At 39.9% G+C, this 16,838-nt stretch overlaps 2 protein-coding genes across 2 annotated transcripts in view; both read left to right on the top strand.

Annotated features, from left to right (window-relative positions):
- The first annotated feature begins 931 nt into the window (after positions 1-931).
- Positions 932-9,473, top strand: LOC373388 (NAD(P) transhydrogenase). The gene is given in 2 exon segments (NM_001123513.2): positions 932-1,059; positions 5,663-9,473. A coding segment is annotated over 1 exon segment (3,201 nt). The 5' UTR covers positions 932-1,059; positions 5,663-5,667; the 3' UTR covers positions 8,869-9,473.
- Positions 9,474-14,211: 4,738 nt separating this feature from the next.
- The window catches only part of LOC594652 (protein FAM214A), a 38,444-nt gene continuing 35,817 nt past the window's right edge, over positions 14,212-16,838 (top strand). The window contains exon 1 of the mRNA XM_030973622.1: positions 14,212-14,420. Within this exon, the coding sequence (XP_030829482.1) occupies positions 14,405-14,420 (16 nt within the window). The 5' untranslated portion in view covers positions 14,212-14,404. The remainder of the gene's footprint in view (positions 14,421-16,838) is intronic.

Here is a 16,838-nt window from a genome sequence, read left to right as displayed (position 1 = left end):
TGCACCAGCCTCCACAGGCACAGCGTCAGCAGGTGGTAAGGCTATACAATACATATCATGTATATAAATGAACATAAATATTCAAACAGAACTATATCTAAGAGATAGGGGGAAATGCAAGTTGGTGAAGAGAACAAAAGGAACAAAAGAAATTAACCCGAACCTTTTCCGATTAACTAGATCAAGAGGGAGGGATAAAGAGAGAGAAACACAAAAATATGGATTTTTTTCTTTTTCAAAGGAGTAGTAGGCCTGTAGAAGAAAAAATGAAGGTACAGGTGAAAGTTTGAGCAGAATCCGATTGAAAATAAGAAAGTTATGAAGTTACGATCAAACAAACACAAAAAGGCGACTGTGGCGTATTTTACGACGGTCCCCCCTCATTTGCTCTGCAGATATATTTTTGCCCTACAGAAAAGCGCACCGTAAGTGGTGAAATCTATTCCGTCAAACGTATGAAAGTAATAGTTTATGACATTTTCTGTACAGTCAGAGAAGATTGGAGAGAACCTCACAATAAAAGCGGAGAGTGTATATTAACCCCTAATTTCAAAAAGAAATTTCATAATGATAGAGCTAGGTTTATCGAGTAATTGGCCTAAAAATGACCCGGCCTATATGCACAGACTGAGCTTCACATCAAGCAATAATGAACAAAAATACTGTTACTTTCTTTTGAAGTTCTTTAATACAACTCTGACAATTGTGTTATCTGGTAAGAATTGCCTTTCTTGATCCATTAGAAAGGGGATAATGCGGAAACAAATGAAAAAACAGGCATTGGTTTAATTTCATATGTTTTGTTCAAGATTATAGTTTGGGAGGGGGTAATCTAGTGGGGTGCATTGGTTCCAGTAGTGGTGGCGGTGGTGCCGGTGGCGGTGGTGTACGCGCGCACACGCGCACGTCCCAGGTCATCGATCTATTCACCCGGCATTTTTCGTTGGCTGTGAGGGGACTTCAAACACCCCTACCCCTGCCAAATTTAGGAAGTTTGCCTTTATTTGGACCCGGAGGCGTGATCTTTTTTATATTTTGATCGTCGAACATTTCTCCGAGGTATGTATCACCAAGAATATGGTAGATTTGATCAAGAAATAACACCATGAAGACTGTGAAAATTATGCAGTGTGAATCATGTTCCAAGTCTAGTCGCGAGTCGGAAGTTTCTTCCCTCGCAGATATGGACTCGTGTAATTTACGTGTGCGAATGATAAGGGAGCGTGTCAGGAAATTCTGACGAATCATTTTGATTGTAGGCCTAGACCTATGTTGACTTATATTTTCGGTTATACTCATTGACGTTACAATTTAGTTTAAGACTATCTAACTATTGCTTTTTAGAAAAGATGGGCATAATGTAGGTAGCAAAATGAGGCTTGAAATTGTACTGTCTTACTCATTACTGCAGAAATTGTTGGAATAGACATGATCAGATTTGGATGTGCGAGTGTATGTGTACGTGTGTTTACTGTGTTGATTAGTTGACAACAATACTGAAAGTAACAGAATTAACCATTTTGTCAATCGTAAACATGTACAAACAGAAATGTAATAATTTTTTAACTACTCCCTCTGAGTCCCGTCATTTGATTAGTGCAGCAGCAGTGCAGTGCACGTGCATGCATGGCCAGTTGGCAACTCTACTAGTACTACCGCTTTTGTAGGTTGTGCAGGGGTTTGATTTATTGACAACAATATCAAAAGGAATAGAATTAAGTATTTGTCAATCGTAAACATGTGCAAACAGAAATTTAATAATTCTCTATCCCGCTGAGTCCCGGTCATGTAATAGTGCAGCATGCAGCAGCAGTGCACGTGCATGCATGGCAAGTTGGCAACTCTACCACTTTTGCAGGTTAAGGGGGGAGACTAACGCTTTTTGAGTTTTGGGCTGATAATGCTATTTAGAACAAAATAATGGCATCACCATTAATGTGTTAATTCATTCGCCAGTCTCATCAATGAAATAGGACCTCCAAATAGCCTGAAATTAAATATTTTACCTCTTCTTTTTTTAGATTCAAATGCAGGCATGTATGGCAATTTACTGTCAATTTTATTGAAAAGGGGCTATTTTCATCTCAAAAGTAAAAGTAAAACAAAGTAAAAATGACTTTTGTTATTGGTTTATTTCAAGATAAGGGATGAAAAGGCTTAATTCCTGATTGATCATGGGGCAGTCCGTGGTCCTGGAACAGTGTGTAGCTGATCCGGGATAGTCCGGGTCATTGAACTCAATTTATGTAGATATCTCTTGATCCGGGATGTTCCTTGTTAATACGGGGTGCTCCGTGTTCGGTCTGACCACAGTGTGACTTAGGCTTTAGTCTTTCTGAAACACTGGTCTAACATCACTAGGATTAGGAGCAAAAGTGAAATGCTACGCTGTTGCCCGGAGGCATGTGCCACCGCACTTGCTTCTGCCAGCCAGTACATTAACATCTTAAAATCTCAACATTGAGTATTCGGACGCCATGTTTTTTTATAATTTTTTTGAATTTTTTTGAATTTTTTGAATTTTTTGAATTTTTTATTTTTATTTTTTTTGCCACCACCATACCACTGGAGCAGTATTCCACGTCACCGAAAACGTATGCAATTTTACTTTGAGTTGCAGTTGAAGGCGCCGATTTAATAATAATAATAACAGTAAACAATGCTGTTTTAAAAACCAAAGATGGCAGAATAATCCATTTTCCTCCGAGTCCAAACAGAAATCCAGACATTTAGTCCCAGTTTCTGAGTGGTGAGTTTGACAGTGCTTGAGTTGGGAAACATTTTTACCGACGGTACCATGGCAGCGGCCACCGCTCTTCCTGGCAAGCGTCGGCCTGGATAGTTTTTTTTTTTTTTTTTTGCGGCCGAATATTCGGGTACGAGAAATCGTACTCGTGTAGTTGTCAACCGTGCAGGTACTCGAGCATTCGACTACTCGTCGCAGCCCTAGTTTATACACATTTTATTACTAACGTGAATGCTTGTACGTACCGGTAGTCTAAATGTAAAGTATTCGTTGTTAAATTATTTGTTAAAGGGTCACAGTGATTCAACTCGCTTTTCCCCTCACAGCACAGGTGATGGCAAAGATACAAAAAAAGCAATCTGAAAGGTTATGGAAATTATTAAAGGTAGTGTGCTGATAATGTTTTTAGGACATCCCTTTGAACGGAAATGGGAAATGGGAAATGGAAGTGATAATAGGCCTGATAAAGGGTACCCCAAATCTCTGTGTACATGTATGTAGCACTTTTTTCCGCCGGAAAAATTCAAAAGTCGGTGTGCATCTTACACACAGGTACAGGATAATTTGAGTCCTCAAAATGCTACCTTTTAGTGGTTTTCGAAAATCTCTGTGTCTCAACATGAAAATGCGAATAAAGAATAGGATCTACTATTTGAAGTTAACCTACGTTCCTAATTTGAAGGAAAGAGAGTTTGTTTTTCTTCAGTCTTGATAAATGGTACCCCTTGCGGTTGCCTTCACATAGCACTTTGCCGTCCGAAGCTCACCCATGTCTTCAGCTAACACACCCGTATCATGCAGCTCACTCACACAGGGGATATCGACCCACCACTTGAGAAATAGCCGTAATAAATAAAAGTCCTTCCCTGCATGACCTGGCTGGGTTTCCGAACGTAATGTCTTTAGGAACACTGAAATAGACGCGATCTGATCTGGCTTGCTGCCTTCTGTGTCGGCAAAAACCAAAACCCCCCAAAAAAATTGTTTTCGTTTTTGTTTTTTGGTCTTGGTTCTAAAAAATAAGAGTGCGTCTTATACACAGAGATTTATGGTAATCCACATTGCATTAGGTTACAGCAGTCAACTACTTCAGATGAAAAGGTAGATAACTTAAAACATTAAATGAAAAGGAAGTCTATCCCCATCCTAGAGTCAAAATGTAAACAGTAGACAAAAGATGGAGGATTAATGTAAGTTTTAAGACAATCTGATAAAGGTAAAGTAAACTCTGAAGTGCCAAAACAACTTAGCACTTCAGAATTTACACTACTTTTATTGCTTTAACACAAAGATTTATTGACTCTGTTTCCTTTGTGAGCATGTCTCCATATATGAATGCTTTGTACTTGAAAATGTATTTGATCCCATTTTGCCATACTTTTGCCACGTCTTGATATTGAAAATAGTAAGTGTGTCCTTAAGACAAGTAATCTCTCTGGATACCCTTCAAGAAAACTACACTCATTATATGTCATTGTTTATATTGAGAAGTTAAAAAATCTTTGTATGTATACTGAAAGACCTCCTTTCCCCATATCCTTTTACATAGCAGTGCATGTAGTTAATATAAACTTGGTGCGTCAGTACTTTGCTACAATACTTGAAGGGATTTTGTTCGTGGTTCACAATGACCAGAGGTTTAGAGGTAATACAAAGTTTGGGGAAATTTTGAAAATTGGGTGGATAGTGATTCTTTACAATTTTGATATATTTGGATATATTTGGAGGCCCCTGTGAGTATATTAAGAGCACAAGAAAAATTAGCCCCTAAAACACTTCTGCTTTCGAGAAAAATTTAATATAAAAATTTACCGGTGCTCCCGGTAAATTTTGATAAATTTCAAATAGCGTCTACGGCCGTACATTGGTAGCTGCAACCAAGAAAATCTCAGAATATGTAGTTGTGATATATAATTTTCTAACGAGAATAGCTAATCGGTCGATTTTAGTCAAGAAGTATTGTTTTATAGCTTAATTAATATCTTGACCTTGAGAGGGAGCTATACGACATAAATAGTTTATTATTTACAATTTCATAATTTTAGACTCGATTTCAACCGCGACAACGATCACTGAATATTGTAGGATCGCATATGCTTCCAATATGTTCATTTGAACCAAATTCATGACCCCATACCAAAACTTTGTACACTGTATACCGGAAACCTTTAAGGTCAATGGTTATCAGAAAAATTTTATTCCTCAAGTATGTTTTGTCAGGTTTTATGATAATACAAAATGTGTTCAACCTTTCATGTTTTTAAGTTATTTTTCATAAATGCATTCTATATCAAAAAGCCAAAGATTTCCATATCGATACGGTTCTTAAAATCTCCAAATTGTAATGCCTTTAATGAGAAGGAAAACAACAAAAACAGTGAGAAATACACAGACTACCCAAGGGAGACATGAAATGCAGTCTTTACAGCCAGGTGGCCCGATACACCAGTTTGCTTTTCAGCGAGAAATATTGTTCAAGGGAAACGGTTTTCTTTAAAGACACGTCTTTCTATACAGGTGGTCAGTAAAGCAGGTTTGACTGTAACAACAAAAACATCCCAAAATTCTTCCTTTGTTTTTGGTTTTAGTGACATGGTCATGCATTTATATAGTGAAAAAGCTATAGAAAAGGTATTGTCAAATTGTTTATATCTGAACCAGAAAAAAAGATCTCTACTAAAAATCACATAGAGTAAAAGTGAATATTGACGCACTTTAATTACCATTAGGCATACAAATTTGGTCCAAAGTGTAAGCTATTTATTATATACAGAATTTTAGGGCATTTTCAAGAGCATTGTTTTTCATGTGACAGCTACTGTTGTGAATGAGAAAGCTCACAAAATAGTTGACCGTTATCAGAACTCGACCTTCTCTTTAATTCTTCACTTTTCTCCCTTTTGTTTCTTTATGCAGACATCATGTTTCGCTTGATGCAGTCTGCCTGTCAGGTAGACAGGGTGGCCCTGAAGAAGACCTACACAGTCTCCAAGCTACGCTTTCGTGGGCTCAAAACATCCTTCATCGCCAGGGCAGAGGCAGAGGCTCCAGCCGCCCCACCAGGTGCTATTCCTTATAGCGAACTCAAGATCGGAATCCCAAAGGAGACCTTCCTCAATGAACGCAGGGTAGCAGCTGCCCCCATTGCAGTCAAGAATCTTATCAAGGAAGGCTACAATGTAGTTGTAGAGGACGGTGCAGGGTCCAAATCCAACTTCAGAAATCAAGATTATGAAGAAGTCGGAGCAAAGATTGTGAGCAGAGATGATGCTTTCAAGTCAGATCTGGTTTTGAAGGTACGTGCTCCTAGTATGGAAGAAGTGGGTCTTCTCAGAGATCGCTCAAATCTCATCAGTTTCATGTACCCGGCACAAAACAAGGAGTTGCTGGATAAATTAGCGGAGAGGCAGGCTACAGTATACGCCATGGACTGTGTTCCTCGGATAAGCAGAGCCCAAGTGTTTGATGCCCTTAGTTCAATGGCAAATATCGCAGGCTACAAAGCTGTTTTAGAAGCAGCTAATAACTTTGGCAGGTTCTTCACAGGTCAGATCACTGCTGCTGGAAAGATCCCACCAGCAAAAGCTCTCGTCATTGGAGGAGGTGTAGCTGGACTCTCAGCAATGGGCACAGCAAAGAACATGGGAGCTATTGTGAGAGGTTTTGATACAAGAGCTGCAGTCAAAGAGCAGGTGCAGTCACTGGGAGCCGAGTTCTTGGAGCTGAAGTTTGAGGAATCAGGAGAAGGAACTGGTGGGTATGCTAAGGAAATGTCTCCAGAGTTCATAAAGGCAGAAATGGAACTGTTTGCTAAGCAATGCAAAGAAGTCGACATCCTCATTACAACTGCCTTGATTCCAGGTAAGCCTGCACCAAAGCTGATATCCAAAGAGATGATTGAATCAATGAAGGAGGGGTCTGTTGTTGTGGACTTGGCTGCAGAAGCAGGGGGCAACATTGAAACCACAAAGCCAAATGAGTTGTCTGTTCATAAAGGTGTTATCCACATTGGTTACACAGATCTACCCAGTCGCCTTCCAACCCAGTCCAGCACCTTGTACGGCAATAATATCTCAAAGTTCCTCCTCTCTCTCGGACCCAAAGGCTTCTACCACATTGACCTAGAAGATGAGGTTACCCGAGGCTCTATCATCTTAAAGGAAGGCGAGCTTCTTTGGCCACCCCCACCACCAAAAGTAGTGCCAGCTCCTCCACCACCCCCACCCAGGCCAGTAGCAGTTGAGGCTCCACCACCAAGCCCCTTTAGAGATACCCTGAACAGTTCCCTGATGTATACGGCAGGATTAGGATCACTGTATGGCTTTGGAGTTCTGTCTCCGAATGCTGCATTCAACACCATGCTCACCACCTTCTCTCTAGCTGGAATCGTTGGCTACCACACAGTGTGGGGAGTGCAACCTGCCCTTCACTCACCCTTGATGTCAGTCACAAATGCCATCTCTGGCATCACAGCTGTAGGAGGTCTTGTATGCATGAGTGGAGGTTATTATCCTGACTCCACACCTGCCACGCTTGCCGCCATTGCAGCCTTTATCTCATCCATCAACATCTTTGGAGGCTTCCTCGTTACCAAAAGGATGTTGGATATGTTCCGCCGTCCAGATGATCCACCAGAATACAACTATTTATACCTTCTTCCTGGTGGCATTGGCATTGGATCCTACTTGGGGGCTGAATTGACCGGCTATTCCATGCAGGAGATTGCTTATCTCGCAGGTTCTCTTTGCTGTGTTGGTGCTTTGAGTGGACTGTCATCGCAATCATCTTGTAGAGTTGGTAATTCTCTAGGCATGATTGGTGTATCCACAGGTATGATTGCCACACTTGTTGGGCTCAAAGCTTCGCCAGAGTTGTACACACAGATGGGTGCAGCCATCGGTGTAGGTGGTCTCATTGGTTGCACCATTGCCAAGCGAATGGCCATTACTGACCTACCCCAGCTTGTTGCTGCCTTCCACAGCTTTGTTGGTCTTGCTGCAGTTCTCACCTGTGTATCCACATACATGGCAGAAGCTGCCCACTTTGCTGCAGATCCGGCAAGTGCAGGAATGACCAAGGCTTTCCTCTACTTTGGAACATACATTGGTGGTGTCACCTTCACAGGTTCTCTTATTGCATATGGTAAGCTACAAGGTGTGCTCAGTTCTGAACCTCTTCTTCTCCCTGGACGCAACGCTCTCAACTTGGGACTCATGGCTGCGAATGTCGGTGCCATGGCATACTACATGACAAACCCAGGTTATGCTATGGATATGAGCTGCTTGACTGCAACTAGTGTTCTCTCCTCGGTTATGGGAGTCACCCTGACCGCAGCCATTGGTGGCGCTGACATGCCTGTTGTCATCACTGTGCTGAACAGCTACAGTGGCTGGGCTCTATGTGCAGAAGGCTTCATGTTGAACAACAACCTAATGACCATCGTTGGTGCCATGATTGGTTCTTCAGGAGCCATCCTCTCATACATCATGTGCAAGGCTATGAATCGTTCCCTGACCAATGTCATCTTTGGTGGCTACGGAACCCTGACCACAGCTGGTGGCAAACCAATGGAAATCACAGGCACCCACACAGAGATCAATGTAGAAAACACAGTTGACATGATCGAAGAAGCCGAAAACATCATCATTGTCCCTGGCTATGGTCTATGCGTTGCAAAGGCCCAGTACCCCATTGCTGAAATGGTGGAGGTGCTTAACAAGCGTGGAAAGAATGTCCGATTTGGTATCCATCCTGTTGCTGGTCGCATGCCTGGTCAGCTGAATGTCCTCCTGGCTGAAGCTGGTGTACCCTATGATGTTGTCCTTGAGATGGATGAAATCAATGATGATTTCTCTGCTAACGACCTGGTTCTTGTCATCGGTGCCAACGACACAGTCAATTCTGCTGCTGAAGAGGATCCCAACTCCATCATTGCTGGCATGCCAGTACTGAGGGTATGGAAGTCTAAGCAAGTGGTCGTCATGAAGAGATCCCTAGGAGTTGGCTATGCCGCCGTAGACAACCCAATCTTCTTCAAGCAAAACACCGGCATGTTGCTAGGAGATGCCAAGAAGACATGTGATGCTCTACTTGCAAGATTGAAGACGGTATATGAATCATGAGTAATGTGAAAATTTATGTGCCTAGAGAGTTATGTCTTACCTCAGTTTATAATATAGGCTTGTGGTATGAAATCAAGATGAAATTATTCCAAAAAATATAATCATGACGTTACATAATTTATGAGGAGCTCTTTAACCATCAAATAGGATCATGTGTGAGCACTGTTGCATGTTAAACTGTTATTGATTGGATTAATCATGAATTTAAATTCCAAATGACAATGAATTTATAACCACTTTAGATTTCTGCTGAAAGGAAAATTGTATTTCATGAGAGTTGTAGTCAATCATGTCTATGATTCAGGTATACAGGTGAGAAAGGCAATCAAAGGGTCACCATTAACCATGCAAAGTTTTGTTTCTTTAATTTCTCTGAATCAAGTTTTCCTACCTTTGTGTCAAAACCTGCATCAGGATGTGATCTAAACGTATCAGTTTATTTTTAATTGTATGGAATTTTATTTGATTGACCAATTTTTCCATCCTGTTTCTTTCTTTCAAATGATATTCAGGTGCAAGATTATTAATGAATTAGACAAGAAGGAAAGTAGGTTTTTCATCAAAGAAAGCTCAGATGATGAAAGGATAGTGAGGGTCAGACTTTCAGTGAAAGGTTCAAGAACACGAGATTAGGGAGCAGTATACTGTGAGGGACCATTTTACAAGACTTAGCAATAGTAGTAAGGACATTACAGCTGTCTCCAGTTTTATGTGGTTCTTCCTACAGACTAATGAAAGAAAAATCATTCATACATTGTAGAGGTTTTTTACAGGGTGTATCATGAATATTAATTCTAACTATTTAAGAATACTTCAACAGTTTGGAGGGTATATCGCCTGTTCAGAGCCAAAAAGAGTTTTACTCTGTGTATGAGTTATTGCCCTTGTATCTCCTAACAGAATCAGACTGTATGTATTTCACACGTAAATGTTACATTGAAGTGACTCTTGCTTTTCAGCAGGTATTTTCAAGACTAGGGACCACTTGCTATTTATATGCGTTTCCCTAAATTTCATTAATTTTAATCTTAGTACATGTGATAGTTTCAGATAAGTATTCCGGAAATTATGGATATTTTTTCTTCTTCTCAATACTTACATTCATTGAAAAGTTACTTTGCTACATTATACTTAATTAACATGGTTACGTACACCAAGTCAATGATAGAGAATTGGCAATTTTGCTTGCCTGCCTGCATAGTCAGGCTTTGTATGCTTTGCCCTTTGATTCATTCATAGTTCAGGTCACAAGGCGAAGGGTTACTTTTATGATAATATGAAATATTGGGAATTTGATTATATTAAAATCAATGGATTAAGTGACAGAATGTGATATATTATGTTTAACATATTTGTTATTATTTCCACAGGTACGTTATTCTGAAGGTACATTTTCAAATGTTCATTCATCATGAACCCTTTGAATGATTACTTTCATAGGATTGCTTGAAATCAGATTCATTTGTGCAATTAATGAATCCTCTGGTAAAGGAAAATATATATATATATTTTTTTTTTTGGCAACCTCTTGAGTACCACTCACTCCCATCTGAATTTAAAACACCTTGTTTAAGCCCAAGATAGTATCTGAAGAATCCCATTAGAAATATGTCTTGTTTGAAATTAATTGTTTCCAGCGGATTGATACAACTGTGAGGTCGTATTCAAGACCAGTTCAATGCTGAACACAAATGTCTTAGTAAATATAAAAGTACATTGTTTTTTGCAAATGTATTTAACTATACTTGGAAAAAATCAACAATTCATTAATGACAAAGAGAGACAGCTGTTACCTTCAAGTCCTCTGTCATTTGTGTTTATTATTAATTTCGATTATTTTAAATGATATTGTTCTTTTCTTCAATATATATGTAATGTTATCTTCCTACTCTGTCGTGGGATTTTTCATTTTTCTGCCAAAATTTATTTGTATTATTATTTTTGTTGAAAGACTTGTTTATTTCTGTATGTATGTATGTATTTTGATTGGGAGAACAAGAAAATCACAGATTTCCGTGTGATATGAAAGTTTTTTTGCTGTGATCTGTAATATTTTAACACCTTTTTTGTTGACCTTGACATGTCTATAGTTCAAGATATATTTCCCCCACCAGCCAAAAAACCCATAAAACCATGATACATGGGGACTTCCATATAAGTAGAATTGGCTACAACCTCTATTCTAGTGTTTTTGTGTTGCAACAGTAAAGTATTACAGCATTTTCTTCTCCTTTTAATTTTGTTGTTGTGAAAGAAGTTCATTAGTAGTACATTTGCATTGGTTAAGTGTTATTTTCTTTTGAAATATGTGTCTGATCAATGCACTGTAATTGTATTTTTTCTGGTCCAGGAAAACTATGTTCATTGACCGAAAGTTTTCTTTGAAGTCTGAAGAAATTAAAAACCCTCTTTTGATTTGCAAGACATTTTCAAAGGTGTTGCTTCCATGGAGGAGCAATTATGTGCTTGTAATAATTTGTCTGTACCTATACATCAATATTTACTTTGACAAATTCTGAGATATCATCTTGAGAAAAGAATATCCCACAATAACAGCAAAGGTACCTTCAAGTGAATGAAGTATCTTGATTTATTTTTATGTAAGGCCCATTTAATTCAGAGGAGAAAGTGGAGAAAATGTATCATGCAGAAAACAACAATCAAAGCTTTAAAATTCTATGTGAGTCACAGTGTCCAGTAATGGACCAATATTTACTTCTCTGAATTAGAGCTTGAAGATTGAAAAATGTAAAAGTTTTAGAGTGCAAAATTAAATGATACACTGAGATGGAAATATACCTACATGTTTGATATTGTATTGTGTGGTTCAATGCTTTGTATGAAATAACATCTGTTGAGAGCCAGACTGAGGTTTACTTATTCATGAATGTGTATCATAACCCAGATTTAACTCCCTTCTGACTCTTGGTGATATATTGATTGATTGATTGCTTGACGGAGATGTGAGCAAGAGTCATGTGCTGCAGTGACATGACCATTAATGGTAATGATTAGCATTTCTCCTTCTTTACCTTTCTCTAATTCCTCTTCCAACTTTTCTTCTTCCTCCTTTTCTTGCTCTTCCTCTTCATCTTCTTCAAGTTTGTGCACAGAAATTATTGCAGACTACAGAGATGTAAATGGTGGAAGGATCAGATTTCCAAATATGAAAGTGCTTTATATTTCTTTTTTAAATGATATATGTGACAGTAGACCCGTTGACGGCATTATTCAGGATGATTTCAGAGTGAATGGAATGAGCAGATAAACTGGGATTGTGAATAATTTCAATAGAGTAATGAATACATTTGTTCAGATTTAATAATGTTAAACCTCAAAACAGTTTTATCAATTTGCAGGGCTTTGTTTCCAATACTTTCTTATTTCCGCAAAAAAAGGGAGAGAGAGAGAAGAGGAAGAAGAAAAGGGGGGGGGGGAAAGTTGTAGTTCGGGGCGGGGCAAAAAAAAGGAGAAGAAAGGGAAAGAGGAGAGCTAAAAGGAACAAAAAAGAGAAAGAAGGGGAGAACAGTTGCGATTAATCCCGCCAACAACGTGTGGATCGGGGGGCCGAAAGGCCCTTGCCTCCCTCCAGCAAACCTAAAGCAGATAAAAGGAAGGGAAGGGAAAGGAAAAGAAGAAAGGTAGGGGAGATCAGTTGCGATTTTTCCCGCCAACAAGGTGTAGATCGGGGGGGGGGGGGCAACTGGCGTACTGATGGGGGAGAGGGAGGGGGCTTGGGGGTGATAGATGCCCCTCAAATATAATTCAGACGTGGTTTATTTCTAATTCGATACCGGTGATTTACAAATGTTGCTGAAATCACATGATTTTTCCTCAATCTTTATCAAATTGTACTTTTTTTTATGCATTTGTTGGAAAATGGCAAATTTCGAAAGAAAGAATAGTGACCTGCCTTTGTCACAAAATAATGAGGTATCAAAAATTGCTCATCTGACCGTAATTTGCCTAAAACCCCTTGACTTCTGGTGGCTCTGCCCCCTGACCCCCTAGACCCCGCACTAATTTGTGTCCTGCCAGTGCCACAAATAAGGTATCAAAATATGCTCATCTGACCGTAATTTATGCCCAAATCCCCTGAGCTTCTCGAGCCTCCGCCCCTGGACCCCACACCGATTTGTGTCCTGCCAGTGTCACAAATAAGGTATCAAAAAATGCTTATCTGACCGTAATTTATTGCCCAAAATCCCTGAGCTTCTGGGGGCTCCGCCCCCTAGACCCCACACTAATTTGTGTCCTGCCAGTGCCACAAATAAGGTATCAAAATATGCTCATCTGACCATAATTTATTGCCCCACATCCCTGAGCTTTTGGGGGCTCCGCCCCCTAGACCCCACACAAATTTGTGTCCTGCCAGTGTCACAAATAATGTATCAATATATGCTAATCTGACCGTAATTAAATGCATATACCCCTGAGCTTCTTGGGGCTCCACCCGTTGACCCCCGCCGGGGCTTCGCCCCTCTACCTAATGCCAATTTAATTATTATATTTGTTTTTAACAGTTAATAAATAAGATATACTATAGTATACCATACCCCCCCCCCACCCCCCAAAAAAAAAAAAAAAAAAAAAAAAAATGTTTTTGCTCATTTCGTCTTGCATGTCTTGCATGTCTTGCATGTCACCATTACGTACCAATATTTGGCTCGCATGATTTCAAATTTGCCCCCCCCCCCCCTAAGAAATCCTGGGCCCACGCCTGCTTTCTCCTATCCTTTCATGGTGCCTGATGTAAATGTTTTGCTTTTTCTTCTCAGAACCCCCCCCCCCCCCCCCCCCCCCCGTTGTTTTGTCCTATTACTTATCCTAATAGACTTTGTTAGCATTTTCCTCTCTGAGTTGAGTTTAGACATATCAAAAAGACATTTTACCAGGGAGATGAGAGTTTAAACTCTCTCTCTCTCTCTCTCCCCCCCCCCCCCCCCCCTCCCTCCCTCTTTCTCACCCTCCCTCTCGATCACACCCTTCGTTCGGCCTTCCTCCTTCCTGTTCCTCTCTCTTTTCGTGCATTTGTTTGCACATTTTTCGAGTGGCTGCCCTGCAGCCCCCCCCCCCGGCCCCCCCCCCCCCCCCCCCGACGACGATAGGCTTGCATATGACTGGGATGTGCTGTAGAGATTATTATAACTGCCCTTTTTGCATTTAGGCTTTTGGGGGATATGGTGCAGACAGAAGGACGTCGTTTATTATATTTAGAAAACGCTTCCGTGGACACTCTACGCTGGATACGCCACGAGGGCGAAAACTTTGAACTCATGAATATGCATTATTCCTGGTTGTCAATCAATGGGCTGGCAAACCAGCTGTTGGTCACATGACCACAACATATCGTTGTTATCGTCAGCTGCTTTCTGGAAATCGCAGTCGAAGGAGCGAGAGTTGCTTAACTTTTCAGAGGAATGAGATGAAAATTCGTTCTAGTAGGAGATTCAGCAGTGGAACATTTGATGTTAACTTCATGAAGTAACACAAATTTCACAGAGTTTTCAGGGACAAGAGAAATGAGAGAGAAAACATGAAGTCGTCAGTTGGTAAGTTGGCGCGGACAGGAGTGTTTATGTTTTTCATACCATTTCTATTGACGAAAGAGACCGCTGCGGAGCGGGCTGCCCGCGCCCCCCGAATAGGCATTGTGCGAGTGTGAATAGTGTGTGTTGCTGTTCGACGTAGTGTGTGTATACGGAAGATTAGCCGCCCAGTCTCGCCCGTTCGTCCTCGTTCAGTCTGCTGGTAGTGGTAGGGTTATTGCATCAGAAAGTCGCACTGCCGCTGGTATAAAAAACAGTGACATGATAAACTTATACAAACTTAGACTTGCACTAAATTTTCAGATATTTTTATTTAGAGTCTATGTTCCACCTTAAAATGATGCAAAAACATTTGTTTTCTTTAATGGTTTCAATTGAGCAAATAAATCAATGATTTAACTAGCCTACTAATTAAACTAGAGTAGTTGATTTCATTTTACACTTGGGCCTTTTTGGGGTAATTTGTAAAAAATATTCTAAATCCTAATACACATTTTAACTTTGAGAGTAACATTAAATAAAAGTTCACTTCTTTTCCATACATTTTTTTCCATCCAAAATTGGTGCAAGTACAGTACATGTTTGTAAGAGTATTTTTAAACCCAAATTCTAAGCTTCTTTTAAAAGTATTGCAATTCATATGTGAAATGCCTGATGAATGAAATAGTACACAGGGCTGTCAACCCTCCTGCATTTGGAGGGAGTCTCACACCACCACGCTCATTCTCCCGCTGTCCCACCAGCTCGTAGCGGGAGACTCCACGTCCTTTCTCCCGCAATCTCCCGGTTTATGAAAAACCTCCCACCAGACTTGTAAAATGAACCAGCGTACTCGTGTCCAAGGGGGGTAGTGAGCACTTCAATTTTTTTTTCTTACTCAACACCCCCCCCCCCCTCCTTCCCTGTTGAGCCAAAAAAAATAGCATACGATCTCCCTCGAAGCAGTTCCCAACAAGAGTTGACAGCCCTGAGTACATTAAAGATAAACTTCAGTTCTGGTAAAAAAAAGAAATTTAATTCTCACAGAATCAAACGAAACTTACACTGAATGTTCAAGATAACAAATAAAAAGACATGTGCCAAACAATTTTGGAAGAAAATATATACTGGCTGAGTAATGAGCATAGAAAGACGAGGAAATCAAGGTAGTACTAGCTCCGACACCATGTGTGTTGTCCCATAGCTTTCTGTGTACAGTGCTTGTTACTTCCCCAAGACTCGGCCAAATTTATGATGATTTTGATGCCTCCAGAACCTTGCAGTGCACACTAATACTTACATGTTACATGATCAACTGCTTCTGATCCATTCCACACCTTTTCTTTCACAATGCAATCGCATTACCGTAACTGGAGTTTACTAGTTTTTTTATTGTTTTTTGGTTCATTTGTCTTTAAAATACATGTAGTAGCAGCTAGTGTCTGCTCTTGTTTTGTTAAGGGCTTTACATTTGTTAAAGTTTAGGGTTATAGTCTCGCACATTGTATGCCATACATCAATCTATACACTCATTACACAAAATTGCCATATGAAGTACAAGTTCACTGACATCCCATTGAAAATAATACATATACTATATGTGTTAATCACAATACACACTTTTCAATAGGATGTCGGTGAACTTATGAATTTATGATGGTTTCATGAAATGCTGCCCAGGAAATGAGCTACAGTATGGCTTGGTGAGATCAGCTTATAGTCTGGATCAGGTATCTGATTCATGTACACAGGTTTTTTTCTTCAAAAGTTGCTTGGAGAAATGTTTAAGGTGTTAGTTAATATACAAATAATACACAGCATTGCAATGAGGGCATTAGTAAGAATTACCCTCACAAGGTACCTTTGGAACAGTTTAACACGCCCAAGGCGATAGCCGAGGGTGTTTGAACTGTTTTGAAAGTACCGAGTGTGGGTAATTTGATCAATAATGCCTGAACAAAATCATGTGTATTATTTGTTATATAAAATGATGTTTAATTACATGATTTTACTAATGACCGGTTATTATCAAAATTACGTGTTAGGCAAAATAAATGCATGGTCATGTGTACATGTACGCTCTCAACCAATCATTTGATTAAGATCCACGTCATCATCTTATAACAGTCATACTGGTTGACATCCATCAGAGAAAGACTCGCTAAGATGCTTAGTATGCATAGCTCAACAGTACCGGTAGGCCCATTTACACAGCCTAGAAAAACCATGTTGGAAAACCATTTTATTTTTTGGACTGCTATTTACCCTACTAAAGACAAAACACATAATAAATCTGTCAGTGTTTGAAAATTCTGTTGTTGTTTTGTTTGTTTGTTTTTGTTTTTTTTGTTTTTTTTTTGGGGGGGGGGGGTGAGTTGTGCACATGCCCCACATTTCACTGCCCTGCACGTGGTAGCAAGGAAGTGAGGAGAGTCACATGAC

This window comes from Strongylocentrotus purpuratus, unplaced genomic scaffold (assembly GCF_000002235.5).
Source record: "Strongylocentrotus purpuratus isolate Spur 01 unplaced genomic scaffold, Spur_5.0 spur5_scaffold_6, whole genome shotgun sequence".
NCBI lineage: Eukaryota > Metazoa > Echinodermata > Echinoidea > Camarodonta > Strongylocentrotidae > Strongylocentrotus > Strongylocentrotus purpuratus.
The sequence above is the reverse complement of the archived record's forward strand: the minus strand, read 5'-3'. Positions and strand labels throughout refer to the sequence as shown.